Genomic DNA, 16,270 nt, shown 5'->3' with positions numbered 1-16,270 from the left:
TACAATCTAAAAGATAATAATAAAAATTTATAAATGTGGCAAGTAAAAAAATTTAAATTTAAAAATCGAAATGGTTAAAAACTTAATTAGAAATTAGTATTAGAAATTCAAATTTAAAATTTTTAAATAGAATTTTCTAATTAGATAGTATAAATTTTAAATTTTTAAATAAAATTTTCTAATCAAACGTCCGTTGTCCATTAAGAATATAGAAATATGTTAATTTAAAAATGATTTTTTTTAGTTTCAACATAAACAGTATTAACTTTATTATACTTTTTCTAAAATTTAAACAGTATTATATTTTTTTAAATAGTATAAATAACTTCACATCTTAATAAGACTAATAATTCTATTTTCTTTATTATAATCCTTTGTAATTAGCATAGTAGCTTATAAATTATATAAATTTTTAAAAAATATTCTCAAACACAATTGCTTACGTAAAAATTAAAAAAAAAAGTATATTTGAATTTAAATTTAAAATTCTAAACATAATACTTTAATTAAAAATTATAATTAGATTTTTTTTAAATAAGTACACATTAAAAATTAATAACTAAATCGACAATAATTCAAAGAAGAAATTTATAACTTTATGACATTAAATATTAAATTAAAAATTATCAGAATATCAACGGTGAGAATCAAATTAAAAATAAAACCACAAGTAATAACCAAATAACTTCAATTTATATTTAAAAAAATTCTAAATTCCAAACATAAAAATCGAAAAGAACAAAAAGAAAAATAACAACTCAAGAAAAGACAATGTTTCCACCAAAACAAACATATGCTTGGCATTATTCTATTAGATAGACTCTAAAAGGGATTCCAAAATATGTGCATCCAAATTCTCAAGTTTCTTTCTCAATCTTGATCTTCTTGCAAGTTGAGGTATCTCCTTCCACCTTCGAATCTTCCGACTCCGAGGATAGTCGCTTAGTTGGTGTAATAGCATTTTCCAACAATTCGGATTCATCATTGGCCGCAACTTCATTGGAATTCAAGCAACAAATTCTGTACAAAAAACTACGTTAAATTAAAGACTTTTTTCTAACCTCTGATTTTATCTCACTAATATTTTTTTAATAAAATTAAGATCTAATTTTGAGAGAAAAACAAAAAAAAATTATTTTTGAAACAAATACCTTAGCACCTTCTACTTTCTCCCCTTCAATGATTGAGGATGTCTTTGAAATTTGAAGCAAACCACCGGTGTAGTCAACATCTTAAAATTATAATTAATTATTATTATAAATTAGATACTACTAATGATCAAGGAAGCAAAAAATAAATTGATTTTTAATAGAAAGTATACTTATATATACTCACAATTTGAATAGGGGGAGCCTCTTTGAATTTATTGATGAGATCCATATTATCAGTCATCTTCTTAACTTTATAAGAAGGTGAAAAATGTGGATTATCAGATATTTGAACTTCAACAATGAAGAGAAAGATCTTATCAATTAGGTTGAGCAAAAGTGTAGGTGTATCCGATAAATCTCCTTTCTGCAGGGTATTACATAATATATTAATAATAAATAATATAAAAAGTACCAATAAAAATATCTTCACTGATGCTTTTAGAAATAAATATTGGTTAGATCTTACCAATAGGAGTGGATCAAGTATCTCTACACAGCTCTTTCCCAAAATTTGTTTTGCCTCCTTGTCAAAGACTACATAACATGCACAATCAGAATCATCAATGACACCAAGCTTTATTCGATACCTGCTTAAAAAAGAAAATAATATAAAAAAATTAAATATAGACTTATTCAATATCTAATGTACATAGACTTTAATTTAAAAAAATAAATAAATAACCTTGGAGTCATGGATAAAAGGATATTAGTAGAAAATTCGCGTCTTCATCGAGCCAAACCATTTCAATTGAGTATGACAATGGAGAATTTTCGTAGCTTGATAGTGTCCATAACCGTATCACTCATATACGTACACACAAATTGTCGATTGTAGGATTGATGTCAGCAATTTTGTGAATACCAGCCATTGGAATAAGTAGGGAGATTTTGGATATATGTAAAAAAAGGGATTGATGTACTTTAAATTGTGGTGCTTTACATCTCTCATAACTTATCCTTTTATAGTTGCATCATAACTAAATTTTTTTAAATTTGGTTGACTTCAATTTAAAATTTAAAAAATAACAAACTAAGTAAAACAACACAAACTTAAAATTTGAAAATAACAACCTAAATAAATAATAATTTAAAAATTCTAAACTAACGTAAATCTTTATTTATAGTAATATTAGTATATAATAACCGAAGAATTTATATAACGTAAATCTTTATTTATATAACAACCGAAGAATAATTAATGTAAATTTTTTTAAAACTCTAAATTTCTTTAAAAGAATTTATGTAGCTGCAATTTAAAAAAAATCAACAAAATTTTAAAAAATAATTCTAAAAAGAATTAATAGATTTTTAAAAAATAGTGTTAAAATATAAAAAAGAACTATCTAAGTAAAATCTAAATAAAATTTAAAAAATAACAACTTAAATAAAATAATTTAAAATTTAAAAAATAACAACTTAAGTAAAACAACCCAAATAAATAAAACAATTTAAAATTTAAAAAATAACAACCTAAGTAAAACAACCCAAACTTAAAATTTGAAAATAACAACCTAAGCAAATAATAATTTATAATTTATAAATATAAATCCAAAAATTTCTAGTGACGACACGTAAGCAAAAAAACTCCCAAACTCAACGTATGAGCGCCACGTCAGCAAATGAGCTTCCTATTTGTATACTATAAAGATTTGTATTGAAAAGTTAAAACTTTCAAAATTTTAAAGTATTTACCAAATGAAACATGCATGAAAGTTTACAAAAAAATATAAAAAAATAACGTTAGAAAAATAATAATTTATAATTACTTTATTTAACTCAACATCTATAATTTTATGTATATAATATTTAAAGTTATATATTTATTCAATTAATATTATATATTTATTTAAGATAAAATTAATAAATATAAAATAAAATAATTTTAAATTTATTTAAATTGATTTTATTATTTTTAAATATTTTTAATATTAAAATAACTAAGCATTTATTAGTAAAATTTTCAACCGTCTAAACTGCCTAAATTTAAAAATCTGATTAAGAACTCAGATGGCACGCCAAGTAGTTGTTTCGACTTTTGATAAATCCAAATTGATCTATTTACTTAGACCTGAAAACTTTCTAACTTTCGATCTTCAGCACCATCGTCATCACATCCTTCTAATAAATGGAGTAAATTACTCTAAAAAATTAAATAAGAGTAAAAATTATCAGCTTTGTTTTAAATAAGAAAGAATAACATTTTTGTCCTCCAATTTTTTTTATGTAAATAGTTGTCTTTATACTAATTTTAAAAAAAAATATAAAACCTAGTGCGATACAATGATTTATGCTTATATATTCTACAGTGTATAAATTAAATCATCATGGTGAGCATAAATAGTAGGATAAAGGATAATTTTAAATGAAATAGAGTAAAGTATTTGAGAATTCTATGATTTATAAAGTTTAGGACTAAAATAAAAAAAAATCTCATAATTTATACAAAATTACAGCAAATCAATATTTTTAAGTCTTAATAAATTAATGAAAAAGAACAATATGTATTATATATGTATTTTATATTTTTTTCTTACATTTGAAGTTATAATTCATGTAATCGATATAATTAAAAAAGAAAAATCAAAATTAGAATGATAAATTTTAATCTTATCTATTTATAGCATGAATTATTAAACTTATAAAGACTTAAAATTTAGTATTACAAACATGACAACGTTACATTATTATATTATTATAATTTACTTTCCTAACTCAAATAAAATTATTCAACTTGATTTATTATGTTTATTAGTTTTTCTTTTAGAAAAATAACATTACATGATTATTTATAATTTTGATACTATTTCACTTATTTTTCTTTAGAAATATATTTTTTTGGATTCTATAATATATATATCGTAAGTTTATTTAAAAAAATAAAATGACTAAATGTTATAAAGTATAAATTTTTTATTTAACAATGACTTCTATAAAAAAATTATATGAATGAAAAGTTATTATTTGTAATTTTCGTAGTGTCACTTCATCATGTGTACATATATATAAAATCGATCTTCGATTTAAATCTTAAGATTTAAAAAATCTTTTTATATTTTTTTTTAAAAAAGACCAAAAAATTATAGTACACTACTAAAGAAACTAATCTTAATATTCCATATATATATATATATATATATGTTAAGTGATCGATATTTTTTTTGTTTTAAATTAACACTAGTCAATGATTCATCATATGTATATATTAAATAATTGAAGAATTAAACATAAAGTTTGGTTTTTTAAATATGAGAATTCATGATTTGTTGTAGTTTTGTATAAATTATAGAATTTTTTTGGGTTTTGGCTTTGACCTTCATAAACCATAAGATTTTCAAATATTTTTCTCTATTTTATTTAAAACCACCCTTTATCTCATGATTTATGCTCACCATAAGGATTTATGTACTGTTGGATATATAAGCATGAATCATTGTATCCCACCAGGCTTTATATATATATTTTTCTAAAATTTGTATAGAGCCAACGATTTATATAAAAAGTGGGAGGACAAAAATATTTTCCTTTCTAATTTAAGACAATCTAATAATTTTTACCCTCATTTAGTTTTCTTAAATAATTTACCCTTGTAAATATGAATAATTGTTCGAACATTTTTTCTCACAAGTATGTTGGTGGACGTATATGTACAAGGGCATCATTATATTCTCTCTACTCTCTATGTTGTTGCGTGAGTAGGAATTGAAGTAACAATGTTAGAATATAATTAACATCAATTAGAATTATTTAGTATATCTGAATATTTATTATAAAATATTATGTCTTTATTATTACGATTCTCTTAGTCCCTATAAATACTCTTTTATATTGTATCATTTTAGATAATTTGAATAGACAATTTGATCATACTCAATAATACACAAATCCTTTCTCTAGTTTAGTCTCTTATTTCTAACAAGCAACAATAGAATGAAATAACAAACCCTCAAGATTTGGAAAATGATCACAAAAAAAAGGTGGCCAAAAGCACACAATGGTATTCATTCAAAGTTACAGAGAGGAGGGACAAAGATTTTGAAAGATGAAATAGGTGTTCTCTTTCGTCAACATGAGATCTCTTAGTTTAACTCTTTCAAGCTTCTTTAGATCTACACAGTTGTCCATTTCTTCTCATCTTTTTTATTTTCAAAGTTCTTCCCGTCTATCATTGGGGAATTCACCTTTTGCTAATATATTTATGATTTTTATTAATTCACTCTGAAAAAGAATATGAAATTGAAATTCCCCCTAAGATGTCTTATGGTCACTTGTTAAAGAATATATGGAAAACAAAAATATTATTTGTATATTAAAATCAACAATTAAAATTAACCGCTATGTATTTATATATAAATACATATATAATTTAACTTATTTTTAATATATATTTTGTATTTTAATTTATATTTTATATTAGTGACTGATTTTAATATACACCTAATATGATTATATTAAAAATTACTAATCATTATGTGAAAAAATTATTTGAACTTTTTTATTAAAATATCAATTATGATTTTTCCATTTTTTTTTGGTATTAATGATTTTTCCGTTTAATGCCTCATGACTAAACCTTCAATGTTCCGTTCAATAATGTCGTGGCCCAAAAAACAATTGATAAAAATGGACATATTATCAAAGACACTAAGATATTCCGACCAAAAAAAAAGACACCAAGTGTTGGAGCTTGTTAATGATTAATTGGCTATCCATTATAGCAACTCTGTTAGCATGACTAAGATGTATATAGTTTTTTTTGAAATAAAGGGAGTTCAACACAATAGGGTGGAGCAAAGAAAGTGTCTACAAACAATAAGAAATTCAAAGAAAAATTCATTCCAGTCATCTTCGGCATGACCATCAACAACCAAAGAGCTCACCACCAATTCACTCCTCTGCAAAAGTAAATGATTTGTTGATAATTTTTACCACACTCAAGGCATGATTTTGGAAGAGTCTGCCATTCCTTTCTAGCCAAATTGTCCAGATAACAGCAAAGAACCCAACGAACCACCTCCTTCTGTCCACCTTTCTTACTGAAGAATTTGTCCAGCTTTCAAAGTGATGCCTTAGTGTACCTAGAAAGCTCCAACTCCTTCCAAGGGCAAGCAACCAAGCATACCACACCTGCCAAGTGATGTCACACCCAAGAAACAAATGAAGAGCAGTTTCCACAGACTTACAGCATAACACACACATATTGTCATCCAGATCAATAACCCGTAATCTACAGAGTCTATCCTTAGTATTCACCCTGTCGACCAACACAAACCAAGAAAGAAGCTCAATCCTCGGAGGGACAAACCCTTTCCAAACAGCACTAGTGAAGCTATAGCTCGTGATTTCCTCCGGTAGAACTTCCGTCTGTAGCACCTGCACAAAGGAGTTAGTTGTATAAACACCTGTTTTATCAAATTTTCATACCACTTTATCCTCTCTCTCAGTTGTGAGCTTGACTGATAGTAATATCTCATGAAGTTGGTTTACTAAATCCAACTCCCACTGGAACAACTCTCTCCCCCACTGAAAACTCCAAATCCACTCTAACTCATCCCAAAACCCACAATCCCCTATCACAGATCCGTTAAGATTTGAAACCGAGAAGAGCCTAGGGAACAAATCTTTCAACACTCCATTAGGTAGCCATCTATCCTCCCAGAATCGGATTGTTCTGCCATTCCCAAGGTCCATAGACAACCCTCTGATCATCTTATCTCGCACCTGCGGCTTGCTTATTTGTAACTGACATATATCCTTCCAAGGACCCCCTTGTGGGTATAGGCTGGCCTTCCAGCAGCCCCGCAGTATCCATGTTATTACAGGAGCAAACCACTTTCTTCCATAGAGGACAATCTTCTTTTGAGAACCTCCACCACCACTTAAAAAGCAATGCTATATTTCGAATCACTGCATCACCAACTCCTAATCCACCCGCCTTCTTGGGAGCCATTACTACTTCCCATTTCACGAGCGGTAACCCATGCCTCCCATCCTCTGTACTCCACAAGAATCGTCGCTGAAGGGAGATCAACTTCTCTGCCATTGTCTTCGGCATCTCATATAAGTTAAGATAGTAAATAGGTAGGCTATTAAGGACAGACTTGATGAGGACCAACTTGCCCGCTTTGTTGAGGGCCTTTGCTTTCCACAAACTCAACTTTTCTTCCACTTTGTCAATTACTGGTTTCCAGGTCGTAACCTGCCTCGGATTCGCTCCCAAGGGAATGCCCAGATATCTGATTGGTAGTGACGCCTCCTTACAACCCAATAAAAGACACATTCGACGGACCCACGGCCTATCACAGTTGACCAGAATGAAGCTGGACTTATCAAAATTGATGCTCAAGCCGGACATCAGTTCAAAGCATCGAAGTAGCCGCTTATAATTCCTAATTGTCTCCTCTTCAATCGGGTAGAAGAGTATAGTATCATCCGCAAACTATAAGTGTGATAACTCAATGTTATCCCTTCCAACCAGTAGCGGATAGATACACCCATTCCTTACTGCCTCCCCAATCATTCTATGGAGAACATCAACAACTAATACAAACAGAAAGGGGGATAGAGGATCCCCTTGTCTCAAACTCCTTTTCATTTTGAAAGGCTGTGAAGGTGTTTCATTGATCAGTACCGACATAGATGCAGAGCAGACACACTCCTTGATCCACCCTCTCCATCTCTGGCCGAAACCCATCTTCTGCAATACAATATCCACGAAGCTCCACTTGACCCTATCATAGGCCTTTTGGAAATCCAGCTTTATTACCGCCGAGCTCTTTTTCCGTGACTTCAGCCAGTGCACAGTTTCACAGGCGATTAGAGCCCCATCATGTATTTTCCTGCCCTTAACGAAAGCGCTTTGCGTCTCCCCTACCAAACCTAGCATTACCTTTCGCATCCTCCGAACCAACACCTTAGATATGACCTTATAAACACAGCCCACCATACTAATCAGTCGGAGATCCTTTATTTCTCTGGCGCCAGTAAACTTCGGCGCCAGTGCCACCCAAGTGACATTCGAGTTGCTAGGTAGCTTTGCTGACTGGAAGAATCCGATCACCGCTCCAGTGAACTCCCTTCCCAATTCTCCCCAACACTTCTTTATAAAATTCATATTATACTCATCGCTGCCTGGTGCCTTTGTTGACTCACAGTCCCACACTGCATCCTTTATTTCGTCAGTTGTTGGCATCAACTCTAACTCAGCTGCCTCTTCCTCATTAACTTGCTTTACCAGCCCATCCCTGAATCCAATATTAGGCGATGCCCCTTGGTGATATAGCTCCTTATAGAAGTTTCGTATAGCAATCTTGATCCTGGCTTGATTCCTCACCAATCTCCCATTAACCATTAAGGCATCAATCCGATTGGACCTTCTCCGAGCTGAGGCTAAATTGTGGAAATAACGAGTGTTTTGATCCATCTCCTTTGCAAGCTGAGATCTTGACATCTGCTTCCAATGTAGCTCCTTTCTGATGTACCATTTCTTACAGAAGCTTACCAGCGCCTTTCGTCTTGCTTCCACCGTCCCATCTGCCACTCCGGTGCTCACCATGTCATCTACTTTTTGTATTTCATCCCCACACTGTGTAATCCTTGTGTCCATATCCCCAAAATTCTTTCTATGCCATCTGCTCAGCGGAGTCGTCAAAGCCTTTAACTTGTCCGTGAACTGCCCATCTCCTAAACTCCTCCATTCCTCCTTTACCATCCTCAAGAACCCATCATGAGTAAACCATGAGTCCAAACTCCGAAAAGGTCTTGGCCCCCCTCTAATCCGTGTGACCTCTATAATCATTGGACAATGGTCAGATAACCCTCTAGGTCCTCTTCGCAACCTCGTCTCCGGAAACTCTTCTAACCACTCCAAACTAACCAGAACCCTATCAATACGACTGCATGATTGCCCTCTGAACCAGGTGAATAAGCGATCTGTGAGTGTTAAGTCCACTAACTCCATATCCTGAATCCATGATCTAAACTCTGCTGCAGTCGCCGTCAAAGAAGTAGCTCCCTTCCATTCTTCCACATGAGTTATCTCGTTAAAGTCCCCCATGTAACAAAAAGGGACTTGACATAGCCCAGCTAGAAAGCTCAGCTCTTCCCATGTAACAAGCTTTTCCTCCCTATATAGTTAGATCATTTATTTACTATTTATTTGCCATAGAAAAGCCTGTAGAGTTTGTTAAAATAACAATTTTATAGTTTCTTATATATAAGGTTATTCTTTGTACAGTATAGGGTGTGATTTGCCACACTAACGAAAAATCTTCAGCTCTATCTTCCATATTCTCCCCTATCCTTATTCTTCTTTCTTCTCTGTCGCCATTTTTCTTTCTTCCTTTGTACAGCCTCACCAGCTCACTGCTCAAATGCTAAGTTTTAACACTAAGATATCATAAAACTGATAAAAAAAATCAATAATGATAAGAAACAACAAAAAATAAGTATTACTCAAATTGACCAATCTAATTAACTTACATGATTTGTTGATTAAAGTATTCCCCATGGAAAAAACAAATTAAAGAAAAGAAAAACTATATATATAAATAGGTAGCCTTCTTAAAGCATTCTCACAACAAAAAAATAAATATGATTATAAGAACTATACATTATATAATTTTTAACTTTAGGGTACCCAAAATCATTCTAATGCACAGTACTGTCAATGCAGTCAATAGTTAATGTTATTAGCAAAAACTACCGATGCAGTTGAACCGTTTTTTGATGACTAAGTAACAGAACTTTTCTTTATGGCACGTGCTCGGCTCACTGACAAACCAAATGCTGCAACAGCTGCTCCAACTGTAAATTCAAGAAAGAATGCTATTTAAAAGTTAGGTTGGATAATAAAAAACTTGGATGCTGTAAACTTTTGGTGCATGTGTCAAACCTTATATATAAACAAAGGTTACCAAAGGTTATCAAATCTTGAAGTTTTAAACTCTTTCCATGTTTAAGTCACAAATTCGAGTTTATGATTTGAGTAAGTTTGATAACCTTGTTTCCAAGTTCTGGTCAGAGGAAGGGAGGAACGCACCTAAGGCAAACATAAGAGATTGATAGAAAAATTGCTGTTGTTGTTTTCTTTTCTTTGCAGTCTCACTCTCTGGAATGTTCAAATGAGGGTGTTCTGCAGCCTTGACAATCTTCTGGTACAGATAACTTGAGTCATCCAATTTCATACTTACATGAATAGGTACCTCTATTCCCAATTGTTGAGCAACCTATACATAGATGATAAAATACTGAATTCAAAGGTAAAAGTATATCAAATCATAGAAAATCATCATGTTTGCAAACTATTTGGTGGCTACAATCTGAAAGCAAATTACCTTTACTGAATCCAGTAACGCCCTCGGATGGGGAGTTAAATCATCCTTAGCGGCAATGAGGAGGCAAGGAACTCTATAGCCAGTTAGTTCTCCTTTTCTAACAACCCTCTCAAGTAAATCTCTGGATTTCCTCCATGAATGTTCATCTGAGCTGGAAAATAGGGAACATAGATCTTAAACAACGAAATTGGAATAAAATCCAAAAATTAAGTCAGATTACTTCAATTGAAAAATTTATTCCATCAGTGACCCTAAAACCACAAAATTTGGTGTACTAATAGTCTAATACTAGTAAGTGAACTCAGAAATCAGAATTGCTTTTGTATTTTAATTTAACAGGAGTATATAGCTGTGCCTAGAAATAACAAACACTAGTAGCAAAATATATATTGCTATGTATGTCTTTGACTTATGAATCCTAGCAATACTCGAGGAAGGAAAGGAAACATGAATGCTTAGCCAAATTAAACTTCAATGACTTTTAGAGCAACCCATACATAGGTCGGAGATTCAAGATATCCAGGATTGAGTGACTTGGTTTCTAGTTCAACAAAGTTCATCGACATTCAAATATTATTCTTTTCATGTGGAACACAGCATATTTTAAGCTAACATACACACTTCTAGAAGATCTCATTTCAATATCAATAATGCAACCCAGCAGTCCTACAACTATGATGCAGCAAAAGCATTAAGCCATGAAAATTTTGCACCACACCTGTCATACACAAAAAGAGCTACATCACATGCAGCCAAACAATTCTGATTTGACAAAAACTTTGATACGCCATCCTCTGGTATCTCGCACAATATGAGAGTTTTCCTAGTTCCCTATATGGTAAATATCAGGGTTAGAAGTAACATCTACAGGAATTTGTATATACTTATCACCAAGAGTGAATTAGATTCAGGAAAAATCAAAATCACTTAATTGATTATCACATTTTCTCATCATAATACTCACCCCAATTAGTTCAACTACATTTGCTGCATACTGTTCAACTGTTGTAGGAGTATAACTATCTGAGAAAGGCCTGCACAATCAACAGAGGAAGTTGTTGATTTGAAGCAAAACAGCAATAAGCAGTATAAGCATATTAAATTTTACTTGGTTATAGACTCAAATTTAGAATACAAGGAAGCAGCATATAATTGGGGAATTGGACTATGATGATCAGTACAAAATCACACCTTTCCAAGAATGAATTCAGCAAAGCAGATTTCCCTGCATTTTTAGAACCAAGAACATAGCATTGGAACACATTTCTTTCTGTTGTTTGCTTCTTGCGGTCTGTTGATCTTCTACGAGTAACTTGCAAAGCTGTAGCAGGATTACCACTATATCCAATGTAAATCAAATTAGCCAAGCTAAGTGTTGGATCAAGTAATGTCATGAGGGCCCACTGCAACATACAATTATTCAAAAATAAAAATAAAAATAAAAAAATCAAACACACTCAACTTCCAGCTAAATGTAGACAAGATAGTAAAGAAGCATTCTTTTCAATTTACCAACAATAGAAATGTACAAGAAGTAAATTGATGCAAATGGAGAATTGGATGATGTCCTACTCCTATCCAACAGATCCGGCAAAGCGAGAAGTAGAAAGGGATAATTGAATAAAATGCAGGAGGCTCCCACATGGGAACAACGGAATTAAAATGCTCAATACTAATAATCATAGTAACACTAACAAGTAACCTACTTCAACAACTATTCCAACATGGTGGACTACTAACCAATACAAATCTTCCCTGATAGAGATAGGCATATCAGTTCCACAATTTAAACCCAAAAAATTATGATTGTGTCTGTCCTGGTTCTGATTACAATCTTTGTTAAATTTTCCATCAGAGCTAGTTAAATTATGATATGGATCTACCTCACAAGCTATCTACTGCAGTAGCAAGTGAAAGGCCATTTACACCATGGACCCAGTATTGCTAAAATCAGGAAGGATAAAAATCCTTTCAGATATTTCTCCAACAGCAACCGGTTGGACAATAAAAGACAGAGAAAGTGATTGATAAATCACCTGAGACAGAAATCCCTTCAGAGATGCATAACCCATGCTAGTTTTCTCGGTTGCATCCTTGTATGGAGCATCATTCCATGGACTAAAATTCAAAAGCAAGTGGTAATCTGAGACTTATAATTCCAGGCAAAATGAAGAGCTAGCTATATCACTGTTTCAAGATATGTATGACGAATCACTAGGGGGAAAAAGGAAGCAATGAACATCTTTTTAAGATATAACATTTTTGAAAAAATAGAAGGATTAAAATGTTTAAAATTAATACCATTATCAAATCCAGGAGAAAAAGCTTATACGTGGAATTACAAGGGTAAAAAAAGAAAAAAGAGGCATTTTTAAGAGGCAAGACAATGTAATCTTTCAACATAAACATAAGAACTGTTAATACCCTTTTTCAAGTATCTTATAACGGCAATTTTGTCTGAGATATGTTATTGACTGTTGGACCTAGTAACTATCTCAAAGCTCTACTGTTGATGCTTAATCAATAGCTCAAGCTATTAGAGGCCATCAAACAATTTAAGTGTACTTCCTCAATGTCACAAAAGAGTAATTTAACTATGCAGATTAATATAACCCCCCTCACCTCCCCCCCCCCCTTCCCCAACAAAAAAAAAAACAAAAACAAAAAAAGTGCAGATTAATATGATAGTAGTGGAAAATTAATTACTTATTTGGGAAAAGAAAAAGGGACAAATAAAGGGAATGTTCACCTCTCTGGAGCAGTATTAAAAAGCTTATCAACTTCTGCAGGGCATAGGGATCGATCCTAGAAAGTGCCAAGTTTTGAAACATCAAAGAACAGAAAGTATAAATTAAAATGCACATGGAAGCTAACTAAATGGAGGTGCATATTGGAGTGGATAAAAAATGTTGTGACATACTTTATCTGTATCCAACAATCGAAAGGTACCATTCAAAAACTCTATAGCTTCACTTGTTAGCTCCACACTCTGCAATATTATGTCAAATAAACCAAGTTTCTTACATATATTTGCAAGTTAAATAGAAATTGCAGAACTCCTTATTTATCAAGAATATTTGTCAGAATTTGACGGCTTAAATCAAAGATAAATGTGATATTTGGTAGAAAATGCAAACCATTTCTCATGTTTTGAAAATGATCATTTGACTAAACAATCATGCATCATAAAAACAATGCAATCAAATATTTGCATCTCTTTGGCTTTAGGCAATCATCAACATTGAGAAAACCTCAAATTAGTAGTTTTACAGCTCAATTTGCTAGTATAATCCATGTATATAACATTTTTGCATTCTACTTTAGCAATTAGATACATTTTTTGTTATGGAGTTATGAACCAAATAACAATTAAACGGCAATACCACACAGAAGAAAACTTAGAACTTCAAGATAGTAAAAAGATGAAAATATGACCTGATCAGGAGCCTTCTTAGATGGAACTGGAAGGCAATCATCCCGGAGTTTTAAATTATTATCATACCCAAACTTTCTTAGAACTGTCCAAAATGTCTCTGTGCTTCCTTTCTTTAGATACATATTATGGATATAAATAAAGCCTGGAAAAGTAAGACCAGTATAGTTTACTCCTTCAGGTACTTTCTGCTCTATAAGTCTTTTGACTCTTGTGATTTCAGATGGCTGCAATGGTGCATTGAAGCATCTAACCTGTCGATATATGAATTCCAATACTAAAGACAGCAAAAGAAACTGTACATTCATAGTATGCAAAATTTGAAAGCCAAAAAAGAAAGGAGGGAGGGACTCCATCAAAAACCTGATATTCATTTAGTTCTTCATCATTTAGGGCACCATCCATGTCTTGATCACAGATTACAAATATTCTTCTTAATGCCCTTACACATCTATCTGTTAAAGCATTTCTTTCATAATCAAACAATGGATCGACTGGATGCAGTACTGATTTTTGTGCAAAATAGAAAACTTCAGGGACCTAGAAGCAATCAAAGTTACACATTAAATATATGGCACTTGAGTTTTGGAACATAGGAAGTCAAACGTTACACCAAATATAATAAGTAGCAATCTGTATATATGCATGAGTTTCCTGCAATCTGTGTATCTTCATCTTATGTTCTGATACATAATGGACAAACTACAAAAGTTTCTATTTGCAAGATTAAACAATATATAAGTATAAACGATTAATAATAATCTCATAAAACAACAAACCTGATACATCGTAGCTGCAGAACATTCAATACAGGTAACAACTTCCTTGAATTGTTGCATGATCTGTGCAGTGAAACTCTCTAAGCTCACTAGCCGACTATCATCCCGCAGATCTAGCTTACAACCAACCACAACCACCGGTGCCTTCACCTGCATCATGACCAGGTAAATTCCAACAGAAGGTTATTTGCTTGCCGTTCATATTTCCTCAGTTCCTTCAAAAAAACTAATCCAAACACCAACCTCTAACCGGCGTAGCTCGGGAAGCCAGTAACTACTCAAACGCTCAAATGTTGCACGTTCCTCACAATCATACGTTAAAACCACTGCATCAGCTTGCTTCAATTCCTCATTGCGCGTGCCTTGTTTGTCCAAACTAAACAAAGCAAGCCACATTTGCTCACATCACATTAACATAATAAAACATCCAAAAGTATGTATACAACATTCATCTATCATAATAATTACAACAATTAACACACGAAAAATGTTAATCCAATCAAGATACTGGCATACAATTTTTCATACAAAACATTAACCCAAAAGAAAATGTTAATCCAATCAAGACAGTTGCTATGCAAATGTTATATCATAATAATAACAGTAAAGTTCAAGACTTTAACAGTTGATTAGATAATAATGAATTTAGAATTTTGTGAAAAACATATAAACACAAGCATAACAGATTATAACACTTGTATAAGTGCTGAAGATTCAGCGAATGGCATGCACCTTCCAGATTATAACACTAAAGAAGATAAAATTTGAAAGCAAAAACAGAATCATAGTTCATTCAGTTAATTACTTAAATCTAGGGTATATCTAAAATTAACACAATTAAACAGTTTTTCCATTAATGGTTGTGTTTCATGATAGAGGACCTTGAAGGAGTGTCAATAAGGATGAGAGGAACGGAATCATTGAACAAATTATGAGGCAACCGCGTGGGAGGGAGCAGCGGTGGAACCGATTCGGAGTAAGAGCCGGAAGCCATGGCAGCAATGAGGGTGGATTTTCCGGTGGATGCGTCGCCAGCTACGGCGATTCTGAGCTCCCTGCTCCGGCGACGTCCGCCGGAGAAGAAGGTGGAGGGACCTAACAGCAAAACCATTGAATTGAATCGAAAGCGCGAACGTCGATAACAATTAGTGAGAACGTGAATCGTTTTGCCGTGCAGAGATCACAATCGAACGAGGAATCCGTATCATTATATGCAATATAGAATTTAATTTATTAACATGTACTTATTAAATTTCTTATCTTTTAAGTTAAAAAAAATAAAAAATACGTAAACAATATTTTTGAATATTTGTTGATCACCCATGGTATATTAGATTATTAGTACATCATAAATTAAGTAGACACCCAAAAAAACCATAAATTAACTACTAATAAGTAAATATATATTATTTAATATTAAAAAATACTTCATTACAATAGATATGATATGACTTTCAAGTTTTAATATTTATATAATATAAATTATTTTAATTTGTCAAAAAGAGTATAGTCATGGTCAAATTTTTTTTATGTTACGATTTTAAACGAATAAAGAGTCAATCAATTTTAAATAAT

General features: G+C 31.9%; 1 protein-coding gene across 2 annotated transcripts; it reads right to left on the bottom strand.

Moving 5' to 3' along the window:
- Positions 1-9,572: 9,572 nt before the first annotated feature.
- Positions 9,573-15,928, bottom strand: LOC112728423 (mitochondrial Rho GTPase 2). Of its 2 annotated transcripts, XM_025778546.3 has the most exons (14): positions 15,577-15,928; positions 14,939-15,071; positions 14,696-14,845; positions 14,280-14,456; positions 13,919-14,170; positions 13,404-13,472; positions 13,233-13,288; positions 12,520-12,601; positions 11,675-11,886; positions 11,448-11,517; positions 11,202-11,314; positions 10,484-10,634; positions 10,189-10,375; positions 9,573-9,953 (listed from the first exon to the last, which is right to left on the bottom strand). In XM_025778546.3, the coding sequence occupies exons 1-14, from the start codon at positions 15,804-15,806 to the stop codon at positions 9,880-9,882; spliced, it is 1,956 nt and encodes a 651-aa protein (XP_025634331.1). In that variant the 5' UTR covers positions 15,807-15,928; the 3' UTR covers positions 9,573-9,879. The 2 variants fall into 2 exon arrangements, with proteins under 2 accessions (XP_025634331.1, XP_072065933.1); XM_072209832.1 differs by lacking the exon at positions 12,520-12,601 and having other exon boundaries at positions 11,675-11,821.
- Positions 15,929-16,270: the final 342 nt, after the last annotated feature.

This window comes from Arachis hypogaea, chromosome 12, assembly GCF_003086295.3.
Source record: "Arachis hypogaea cultivar Tifrunner chromosome 12, arahy.Tifrunner.gnm2.J5K5, whole genome shotgun sequence".
NCBI classification, from domain to species: Eukaryota; Viridiplantae; Streptophyta; class Magnoliopsida; order Fabales; family Fabaceae; genus Arachis; species Arachis hypogaea.
Note: the sequence above shows the minus strand (reverse complement) of the source record. Positions and strands in the feature narration are given on the sequence as shown.

Excerpts from the sequence above, each read along its gene's own strand:
- LOC112728423 (XM_025778546.3), bottom strand. The coding sequence starts at position 15,806 with ATGGTTTTGCTGTTAGGTCCCTCCACCTTCTTCTCCGGCGGACGTCGC. Across the intron at positions 13,473-13,918 it reads CTAAGAAGGCTCCTGATCAG|AGTGTGGAGCTAACAAGTGA; the intron begins GTCATATTTTCA and ends ATAATATTGCAG. Across the intron at positions 10,376-10,483 it reads CGTTACTGGATTCAGTAAAG|GTTGCTCAACAATTGGGAAT; the intron begins GTAATTTGCTTT and ends ATCTATGTATAG.